General features: G+C 39.4%; 1 protein-coding gene across 1 annotated transcript; it reads right to left on the bottom strand.

Moving 5' to 3' along the window:
* Positions 1-252: 252 nt before the first annotated feature.
* Positions 253-10,255, bottom strand: LOC134068045 (uncharacterized). Its single transcript, XM_062523549.1, has 4 exons — positions 10,204-10,255; positions 9,817-10,104; positions 802-855; positions 253-644 (listed from the first exon to the last, which is right to left on the bottom strand). Exons 1-4 carry the CDS (start codon positions 10,253-10,255, stop codon positions 253-255), a joined length of 786 nt encoding a protein of 261 aa, XP_062379533.1.
* Between the last annotated feature and the right edge of the window lie 1,765 nt (positions 10,256-12,020).

The raw sequence follows: 12,020 nt of genomic DNA, 5'->3' as shown, positions 1-12,020 counted from the left end.
CTTGCTGACAGAGAAAGAGACTGAAAATACCCCCACCCCCCCACCAATATATCTGTCACGACAATCATGTGATGTTCACGTGCATTCCATTCCCTGCCCCCAAATGGTTCCTAGCAGTGTGTGGTAGTAGGGAGGTTATATGTTAGGATGTGGCTTTCAGTCAGGTAAATATGTCAACAAATCTGAATATTCACAACACACTCATTTCATCAGCATATCACAGTCATTCAGTCTGCAGTTACGGAACTAGAATCAGCAAGGCTGTAGTAGAACATGCATGTATGGAGGAGGAAGAAACTGAGGTTTTTGTTCAGAATGCAGATGGCTGGTATCACTGTGTCTACTGGCTGCACAGAAGTATACAGCACTGTGGTTTGGCGAGAGGCTGTTGATTGTTAGTGAGTTCTCTTTATTGGTGTCGGCATTCCCATCCAGCTGGATCTGGCTTTCAAAAGCCTTTTCTCTGTTCACTTGGGTAACAAAGAGATATCCCATGAGCGTGTATGCTCCTCTATCTTTTTGACAGTACCAGAGAATGACGTTGTAGTCCTTTATAGTATGCAAACAATTGATTTTCACAGATTTTCCTTCACTCTTGATCAAATCTGAGGGTGTTTGTTCAACTGTTTGGCCAAGAGAGCTACCTGTTGAACGAAGAAATTTATAGTCTTTAAGTCACATTGGACAAAAGTATCTGCAAAATAACATAACCATAATCAAGCAAACATAACATAAACATATAGAATAACAAAGTTTATTAAACCATTATAAGTATTCCCGTTACTTAGTGGGTATTCATACCTGTTAGCCAGAGAAGTGACAGTGTAAATAGGCTAGCTTTGCACATGTTGACCTCTTTGGAATGAAGTGGCTGTGTTCATCATAGTGACACACCTATATAATAGAGGGTGCTGGTGCTCCCTTCTGGATGTTAACGGAACTGCAACAGTGTCACTTGGATAACTGCCCACTGTCACCCTGTGTGGTTTAATCTATTGGATAATGCTCTAGTTTCATTTAGGGACGGTTACAGTGGTTTAGCGCAGGTGTTAAACTCTGCTGGAGTTATTGTAAGGTGGAGAGGAGACCTGTAGCACTGTGCTTTGCTTGCAGCGCAGAAATACACAGCGCTGTCTTCAGATTGGATCGATTTCAGAAAAGAAAGACTACTGTTTTTGCTCCCATCCCCAGACACCTGGAAGCGTTCATCATATTTCGTTTCCATAGTTGGAGGCTGAGAGGAGTACACATATCCAATGAGATCAAGACCAGAAACTTCAGCACTTTGCTTGTACCATAATATCATCAAGAAGCCTGAGATTTGGTGTTTGCAGTTCATTGACACTTTGCTTCCTTGGGGTTGTACAAACTCAGGAGGACTCTGCTGAACGTCATAACTTTGCCCTGTTGAATGGAATGCATCACAAGTTCAAAAATGATAAAAAAAAAAAATCAACTATGACATGGAGAAAAACAATAACACAATGCTTTTGTTGAAAATAAAGTCTTTCACCTTTAACCCATAGTGGGATTAGAGTCAGGTGGATGAGGAGGCCTCGTATCATGTTGATACATGAGAGCTGCTGACATGAATGACACCAAATACACCCAGTACAAATGGAGGCAGTGCTTCTGTTGAGTCACCAGTACTTAAACCACTCCCCGTCTTTTCTTTCTTTTTTTTATTGATACAGAACATTGAACGATGACAGGAGGCAAGTGAGTCAACGTTTCCACATTGTACAACATTGTGCGTTTGATGCGAAGAAGAGAGCCAGCCATGTAAACAGTCCCCAAACCCACAACATTGTAACCAGTGTGGCGGTGGTAAAGATCATCTGTCATGGCTGATAGAAATCAGTTTTTGTGACGAGAACACAGGATGTATGGCACTGTGCGCACTGGCTGCACAAAAATACAAAGCAGTGTCATCTGAAGAGAGGTTCTTTATGGTGATGGAACTCTCATCGTTTACCCCAGAATTCCCTTTAAGTTCAATTTTCTTTTTAAATTTTTCCTCTAGGTTTTCATTTGTTCTATAGAGATGTCCTAGCATTATCATTTCTCCGGCCTGGGGTTGTTGATACCACAGGATTACGTTATAGCTTGAGATGTTGTGTGAGCATTGGAATTCAGCAGAATGTTCTCGGTCCTTCAACATGTCAGGAGGGCTTTGGCTCACACGGGTTGTCATTGCAGAATCTGTAAAACGTTGAGATACAATGGTCAGAATAGAGAACATGTTCTGAAAATACGATGAAAATAAACATGTTTCCCCAAAGCATAGGAAGAAATACCCATAATCCATAGCAGTAAAGAGAAGCTGATGTGAGGTGCTGCCATGTTGTTGCTGAACTGGAACGCTGCAGAACAGAGGGACAAAGAAGAACGATGAGGAGGTGGAGCAGAACCGAGGAAGGGAACAAGAGAGAGAACAGATAGAGAGAACAAGAGGCAACAAGAGAACACGTCCAATACAAATCCCTGAGCCCTCATGAAGAGTGCATTAACTCCACAACAGGCGTCAGAAATTACATTCTGAAGAAATTAAATACATATCACATGCCCTTTGTCTACACCTTCTAAAGTGTCAACACTTGATGATCTTCAAGCTAGTTAACCTGTACTGGAACGGGCGTGCCGCTCACGATTCACCCCCCACCCCCACACCTCCCCCACTCCCCCCTCCCATAATTTTAGGCATCATATCACGAAGTTCCATAGTCATGTCACATATCGGTTGAAAGCTTAGACTCTCACGAATCAAGATATGTATAGTTCGTTATGAAAAGAAAAAAAAAAAAAACTTACTGTACTGTACTGTACTGTACCCCCCCTCCCACCAAACCCATCTCGAATCAGTGACTCCTTACCTTACAGTCCTTGTACGACCCCATAGCGATCTGCCAACCATAGAATGCTGGGCCTTCACATGTCCGTAAGAACCCATAGTAATGGAATATCCACGTTGTTTTATCCACAATACGTTTGGTAGATGTATAATACAGTTCATACAAAAGCAACAAACTAGAAATAAATAATCTGCGACTTGAAACTTATCTGTATAGCCGCGTAGCATTCCATAGCAAAGTGCTATCGCTAAGCTAAAAACATCCGAAGATTCGTCTGCCTCTTCCGCATTCATAGAGCCCTCCCATGTCTCTCTGCGACCTTTGGTTGTCGAGATATCCGTAACCGGAGGGGATTGGGCAAGAAAGCTGTCAATCAGGGACCTCCGCTTTGAATGACGATAACGCGGGACTGCAGCAAGTCTCGGAGATGGGACCGACGGTTCCGGGATGCTAAGAGTTAGACGGATCGATTGATATGTGACACTACCGGATATACCATAGAGCTAGCCCTTCCAAATCCATTCAAACAAGGAAATAGTCATTTCGGCCAAAAGAATTCAGAGATTTGATGGTGCATACAAACAATAAAACCCTTACTACACAAGAACCCCTTTGAGTAGAAACATAATCTTGGTGTCAAATGAAAGCTAACATTCTGGAGATTCTAGTTTTATCCACTTTTGCATGACACTGACTGTCATAGAATCAAAGAAAAAGGATAACTTTACATAGGCCTATTAATTTGCTACTCTGGCAGATTTCTAAAAATGACTCGCATAGGTATTTCAACACAAATAAATTTGTGAAAACTCCATATTTTAGCCCATAGTAATCTACTTTGAGTTACAGGCTCACAAGACCTGGTGTTAGGTGTTAGTTGTGTTTCAAGGCTGACATGGTGATCTAGAGGGCCCAAATGTGGGCAGTTCCAGAGATGTATGTTACCGGCTGAAAGAGAAAACAATATTCAAGCCTCTGTAACCCTTTGCCAGTACATCACACAGTCAAACAGACTGTTTCATATAATACCTCTGAGTGTCAGGTTTCAGTAGAGGTCAGGTTTGTCATGGTGGGCCAAAGTATGTGGGAGCAGTGCCCTCCTGAGTAGATGATGTGCAATGCGGGCAAAAACACCCCAAAATTAGGTGTTCCACACAGAAAACAATGTTGACTAAGTGCCCCATAATATACAGTATTGCTAGTGTTAGATGTAGAAGCATTTACGCTTTTTCACAATAAAAAAGATCCCTGACTTTCATATTTGTGAGGAACAGAGGGTGTGACCAAATACGCTGAGTGACAGAGAGAGATGAGGGAGAGGGTTTTTGTTCAAACCAGGGCTGGGTTGTAGCACTGTGTTCACTAGTAGCACAGTAATACACAGCACTGTCACTTCCTTCCAGTCTGTTTATGGTTAAATTGCCATATTTGTTTGTATTACCGTCCCCTGTCATGGTTATCTTGCCCGTTTTCTCTAAATTAGGTTCTACATTGGCAAATGTCCCTTGATAGTATCCCAAGAACTGTAGTCCGCCATCCGCAGACTGTTTGTACCACAAGATAATAGAATATGAATAAGTGTGCAAGCATGGCAGTGTTTCAGACGCGTTTTCCTTTTGAAACACAAAAGGAAGGAATTGCTTGACTTGGTTTCCAAGAGCAGAACCTGTTATAAAAGAGAAATTAGATGAAGAAGTTATCAAGTGAACTTGACTTTACATTCAACATCAACAGTGTCTCCATAGTCAATATTATGGGATATTACCGTACAGATGGAACAGTAGGGTGGTGATGGTGATGTAGTGGAATGCTGCCATGTTCTCAGTCAAAAGATCACCCTGTTCTCAGATATGTTCTACACGGTACATCTAGCCTTACGGAACCATGCTGTGAATGTGCGCCCTCTGCTGATAGGCCAAATGAGCATTTTTTGTAAACTGTTGGTTTGTGCACTGCATACTGCATATGAATAGCCAACTATTTATTAGGGGAAAATACAAATATATAGGATAGTAATTATACAAAGTATGAAGAATATGTTCTTTCATCAAAATTAGGAATACATATGAATTAACATCCATATATTTCGGTCTGTGTATGATTCGTTCTTTCATTTTTCCATTTAAAGGGACACTTCACCGATTAGCATTAAGCTTTGTATCTTTAGAAAACCAGTCAAGTTTTTGGATGGTTGTGCATCATTCCCTCAGTTTGCCTTGAGATGGGAGAAATACGGATTTCAATGTTGGACTTCCTGCTTTCAATGATGTAAAAATCGTCATTTTACATCATTAAAAGCAGGAAGTCCTATTCATGGGTTTCAATGAAATCCGTATTTCTCCCATCTCAAGGCAAACTGAGGGAATGATGCACGACCATTCAAAAACTTGACTGGTTTTCTAAAGATACAAAGCTTAATGCTAATCAGTGAAGTGTCCCTTTAAAACCAACAATTAAAAATGGAAATGGAAATGCTCTTTTTTTCTACATCCTTTTCTAAAATTCAAATAAACACATGAGGACATTGGTGACTTCCAGGTGACGCCTGGCACAATCTGATTGTGGACCTACTGTACAGTATCTGAGCCCATCATGGCGGACCTACTGTAGCTGAGGCAACATGATCATGATCATGAACATGATTGACCATGTCAGTGTCCAGTAAGGTGTATATTGAGCTTCATTTATGAGTTATTAGGTCTGTATTATATTACTGAAGCTTACAGTACTGTGAGATAAGGATCACAGAGTAATTGTACAACAGGTATTTCACACAGTCTTTTTTATTTTGGCCCTATGCCTATAGCCGGCTGCTGCAAACAGGTGTGAGTGTGAAACTAAAGAGTGCCATGTGAGGGGTTTTTGCTGTGCTGATAGGGACATTATTCTGATGTGTACTAGCAGCACAATAATACAGAGCGCTGTCTTGTGCTGAAAGACTGCTGATTTCAATGGAGTTATTTTTACTAGCGCTGGCATCCCCAAGCAGCTTAGTGTTGTTCTTTAACTTGTCTTCATAGTTTGGAGATGTTCCAAACAGATATGCCAGTAAAGTCATTTCTCTGTTCTGGGTTCGTCTGTACCACAAAATAATATTGTAGGTTGAGTAGTTATGTTGACAGAAGATCTTTGCTGAACCCTCTTGGTTTGAGAACAGATTTCTAGGAGTTTGGTTGACCACTGAACTCAAAACGCAACCTGTGAAGTGTAAAGAACAAAATTAATATCAACTTAAAAAGAGAGTATACAGGTATGTCATCATGACAGCATTCTAATAAAAGATTTGAAGATATCAAACTATTTGATATTCACCCATGAACCAGAGCAGTGTGAGGGCAGTGATATAACCCACACTCATGTTGCTAATGGCGTAAGCAGAATAACCCACACTCATGATGCTAATGGTGTGAGGAGAAGTCAAAGCACCAGCTCCTTCATAAACTGCATGTGCAGTAAAATATGACACATGAACCTCTCCTGCTTGTGAGAGAGGACCTGAGGACAGGAAGTATCCTCTGGTGACACTTAAGTACCTTGATGTCATATATACTGTAGCGACCGGAGGGGGAGACATCATTTAGATCTGAGCTAGTTAGCACAAAGGCTCATGGGACTGTTTATGGTTGAGGTAAAAGTCATGTTTTAGTGTTGTGTTTGCATGTTAACTCTTATGTGCCTGCTGTGGTTTCCATTGTGTGTGTCTGGTAATACTGTTGAGTTCATGTTAACCTTAACTGGTACTTTAACTACCGCGACTGAGTGTCTTAGTGTATTTGGCTATTTCCGGCCAGTATTGCTGTATTGGTTAAGAATAGTTTATACACTGTTAGACTTAACTGTAATTTCCCAGTATGCTTACCGCAAAATGGCCAGTAAAATACCATCACTTTACCATTACAGTATCACTACTGTATTCTGCATTGCATTATGGGCATTTTGATGACGTTTCATATCATTTATGGTAACTTACTGGGAAATAGGTAATTTGTGGTAGCACTACTGTTAAACACTTTTACAGTAGATAAAAACAACAGTAGTGCTACTGTAACTTTAAATATCTGTCCATTAACAGATACCCCGGCTGAGCAACCGAAGAGCTCCGTTCACGTCGCATAAAAAATGTATATATAAGGTTTTAGTTAAGTTTAGTTTAGTTTAGTTTAGTTTTGTGTAGCCAGTTTACATTATTACAGTGGTGTCAGCAGACAGGCACTAGCTAGCAGCTACGCCAACGGATGGAACACTTCAGTTATGTGACCGTGCCGGTGTAGCCTCGCCGTGAGTCTGTGAAGCTCATTTCACTCGCGCCATTATCTAACTGCTGGGTGACAACATTCACTAAACCCAAGGTAAGCATTAACCACATTTAAACCAGAACTGTATTTGCAGCTTACTTTTTCACAAAATTGCTTTGCCTGCTTGTCCACTTAGAGTAAAATGTGCTAAGTATGTTAACTTTAGCTAAACGCTTGCTAACATTAGCTAACTAGCTAATCTTCTAGTCCTTTCATTATTTTTACGACGACCAATGGATATCTGAGTGGGTCATCATGTTTTATAGTAACATCAAAGATCCTTGATTACTTTAACCTTCTCTGGTAACGTAGTCTGATACCATTCTGGGGTGCATTTCTCAAAACCATTGTTGCTACCCTGTTAGCAACCTAGTCGGTTGGCAATGGGAAATTGCATTGCAACCGACGAAGTTGTTAACTTTGGTTTTGGGAAGCGCCCCCAGAATGGTTGGTTACGTTTAGTTATGCTATTTGTTAATTAACTAGCAGTAACATTTCGTTTTGATCCCAAGTTAGAATTTGAATAATGTCAATTTGTAAAACTGGATAGAAACACGCAAATATTGCACATTTTCATGAACAGTATAATATGAGCTGAATGGAAACCCACTGCCTTAGCCTTTTTGATAATGTGATTTGCTTGTGGTAGGCCTAGTTTACCAATACATCATGCAAATGTTATCTTGTCTTATTATCCCATGGTAGATTGGCCACTGTCACATTACACATTAAAATGTGTGCACTTAAAAATGTAGCCTACATTTAATTGTTTTCTATGTATTTTTCATTGTTTTACATGGAGAACAGCGACTGGAAAAGTCGTGAATCGAGAGTGATGGGAAGAATAATGCACCCAGAAGCAGTAGAGTCTGGGCCTGAAGCCTGACTGTCTCCCACAAAGAGCACATGGTCCAGTCTTGAATATCAACAGTCAGCATCCACAGAGGTGAGTAACAACTGCATAAACTACTTCACATTAGGACTGTATGAGCAATCCATATTTACTAACAAGGAAAACAAACCGTGAATATACTGGCCAGTCTTTGCGTCTCATCTCTAAAACCTGGCTCTCGTGAAATGTTCAGAACTGATTTTTTTGTTAATATGGTCACCAACATGTCTGCATTTTGTCCTCTTACTGTACACAGGTTGTTAGCTGTCAGCAATTAAAATGAGATAAATCCATGACCATCTCACATGTTTTCCTTCTCTTTCTCCACATATCAACTGTCAGCAACGTGCCAATACCAGTGGGCCAGGATTGAAGACAAGTCTACAATGGACGTTGTAAGCTCTGTGCCTGTATTACAAGCCAAATCAACATCGCAAACTTTGTCATTGTTTCTGTTTCTGTTACTGTAAACACTCATTTATTCACAGGGTGGGTCAAACCTTTTCACAATTGATAGTCAACTTATGAAATGTACAGTGGTGTTAAGTAAAGATGGTTAACTATTTAAATATCTCACAGTAACATGAAGATTTAGTACATAATTGCTAAATAATAAGACAATATCTGATTGGGGGATGATATGGGCATATGAACATGTCTGTTTTTTTGTGTGTGTTCAATTGACTTAATTTAAAAGTATTTTTCAGCTTATGTGTGTAATTTGTAATGGTAAAGAATAATAAAACATTTCTATTAACTATAATTGTCATGGATTTATATTTAATTATTTACCGCAACTGGAAATTTGTGGTAAGTGTATTATTTACTGTAAAATAAAACTATAGTAAAGCCATCAAACTGTAAAATAAAATTGCGGTAAGGGATCTTACTGTACACAAAAATTGCGGTAAGGGCATTATACTGTACACTAAAATTGCGGTAAGTGTCTCTACTGTACACCTAAATTGCGGTAAGGGTAGCAATTACCGGAAAACACATCTACAGTAGGCTACTGTAGAAGATTACTTACAGTAAGTCACTGGCAACAGTGTTGCCAGTGAGATACTGTAAAAATACAATAAAAAGTCTAACAGTGTACTTAATAAATGCAGTATTCCTTGTGGGCATGCGGTGTAGGAGATGCAAATATTGCGACTCAAGTATATCTGATTCACTGATTTTCTTCAATGGCTGCTCTCCACGATACTATTGGCCAAAAGTTTTTAAGCACCCACTGGTTAATGGTTCCTTTTTATTCTATTACAAAATTCACGTTGTAGAACAACACTGAATACATGTAGGGTTAGAGTTATGTAGCAAAATGTGGTAAGCCAAAAATCAAAGATTCTTTGTTGTGTTGACTGTTGAAATCCTCTCAAGCACCTTAATTTAGACACTGGGGAAGCTTTCCCAACAGTCTTGACGATGTTCCCAAACATATTGAGCACTTTGGCTGCTTTTAGTTTAGTAAGTATAAAACATGTTGTTTTGTTTACTTTTGTTAAATACCTATAACCTCTCATATATTCATACATAGTGTTTCGTTTTGCGCTTTTGCGCTTCAATGTAGTTTTCTTCTGGAGCACATGCAATTCACAAGGGAAACGTACCACAAGATAACAAAATAAGGCTGTTGAAGATATTAATTTACTGACGTTTGTTTGTACAGTGAGGTAGGAGCTGATCTGGTTGGTAGTGAGTTATCAGAGGGGTTTTTGTTCAGACCAGAGAGAGGATGCAGCACTGTGTTGACTAGCAGCGCAGAAGTAGAGCGCACTGTCACTTGGTACAAGTTTGTTTATAACTAAAGAAGCGTTATTGTTAACCATTGCATTCCCCTTCATTTCGATTTTTTTAGGAACACTGTCCTTGAATTCCTTCTCCAGGCTTTCAGCCGTTCCTGTAAGGTATCCCAATAACTGCAGTCCACCATCCTGAGATTGTTTATACCACAGCATAGTATTATAGGATGAATATGTATGCAAGCATGTCAGTGTCGTAGAATTGTCTTGGTGTTGCAAGACACTCGGAGGGAATTGCTTGACTTCTTCTCCAAGGCCAGAACCTGTTGTAAGAGAGAAATTAGATGAAGACATTATCATGTGAACTTGACTTTACATTCATCAACAACAATCTATCCATAGTCAATATTATGGGATATTACCGTACAGATGGAACAGTAGGGTGGTGATGGTGATGTAGTGGAATGCTGCCATGTTCTCAGTCAAAAGATCACCCTGTTCTCCGATATGTTCTACACGGTACATCTAGCTTTACAGAACCATGTTGTGAATGTGCGCCCTCTGCTGATATGCCAGAGGTTTTTCTTTTTTTTTTCGAAATGTTTTGCAAACATCTTTTTTTTCAGAATTTACAGCTGTCGTTTTTTTATGTATGGCATTCAATTTTGTGAATGTAATTATGGGATATGAATAACCAACTTTCTTCTACAGTGTAAAGTTTATTAAGAGTGCAGGATTTAATCAAAATTAGGAGTCTACTGTATACAATATAAACTAATACTGTATGTATAAATCTAGGGGGCATACTTTAGCCATTAGACCTAAACATGACATACTGTATACTGTATGTGTCTGTCTGTATTAGTGGCAGTGAAGTTTATATGAAGCTTCACTAACCATCTATTCGACTTATATTCACCACATTGTTTAAGGTTTACTGATGTGATACAATATAAACTGCTGTACTGAAGCTTACTGAAATATAAGGATCAAACCTGAAACTCTATATTATAGTGACAGAGTAATTGTGAAACAGGTATTTCTCACAGTGTTTTTTTGTATAATGCCAAACTGTTTGTGTGGAACTTACATTCATACTAGGTGATCTTCCAAACAGATATGCTAGTTAAGTATTTTACCGAATATTATTTGATCTTTGCTGAACTTCTATTGGTTCCAGAAGAGATTTAGTGGAGCTTTGTTGACCACTGAACTCAAAACACAACATGTCAAGTGTTAAGAACAAAAAGAATATTAATTTAAAAAATGTGTATGTCACTCATGCGATCAGTTCTGTGTGTCCCTTAGATAACTGTCCATTGACACCCTATGTGATTTAATTGGATGTTAGTTTCATTTAGGGACTGTTACAGTGGCTTAACGCAGGTGTTAAACACTGCTGGAGTTATTGTAAGGTGGAGAGGAGACCTGCTGTAGCACTGTGATTTGCTTGCAGCGCAGAAATACACAGCGCTGTCTTCAGATTGGATCGGTTTCAGGAAATTAAGATCGCTGTGTTTACTTCCATCCCCAATCACCTCGAGGAGTTCTTTATATGACTTTTCCATAGTTACAGCGGAGTAGTACACATGTCCAATGAGATCAAGACCAGAGACTTTAGCAGTTTGTCTGTACCATAAAATCATGTAGTAGTCTTGAATTTGGTGTTGGCAGCTCATTGATGCATTGCTTCCTTGGGGTTTTAAAAACTCAGGAGGACTCTGTTGAACATTATAACTTTGTCCTGTTGAATGGAATGAATCACAAGTTCAAAAACGATACAGAAAGAATAAGTAAATCAACTATGACGTGGAGAAAACATTGACACAATGCTTTTCTTGAGAATAAAGTCTGATACCTTTAACCCATAGTGGGATTAGAGTCAGGTGGATGAGGAGGCCTCGTATCATGTTGATACTTGAGAGCTGCTGACATGAATGACACCAAAGACACCCAGTACAAATGGAGGAAGTGCTTTGTTGAGTCACCAGTTATTAAACCACTCCCCGTCCTCTTCTTTCTTTGGTGTTTTTTTTTGGGACATTTTGACACAGGACAGTGAAGAATTACAAGAAGCAAGTGGGAGAGACAAATACATTTCAATGTTTTACAACATCATTTGCAGGGAATAATTCCAAGCCAGCCATGTAAACGTATAGAATCATTAAGCCCACAACATCGTAAGCAGTGTGGCGATGGTAAAGATCATCTGTCATGGCTGATAGAAATCAGTTTTTGT

The sequence above is a fragment of the Sardina pilchardus genome, chromosome 20 (genome assembly GCF_963854185.1).
Source record: "Sardina pilchardus chromosome 20, fSarPil1.1, whole genome shotgun sequence".
Lineage (NCBI taxonomy): Eukaryota > Metazoa > Chordata > Actinopteri > Clupeiformes > Clupeidae > Sardina > Sardina pilchardus.
This window is presented reverse-complemented; position numbering and strand designations above follow the sequence as displayed.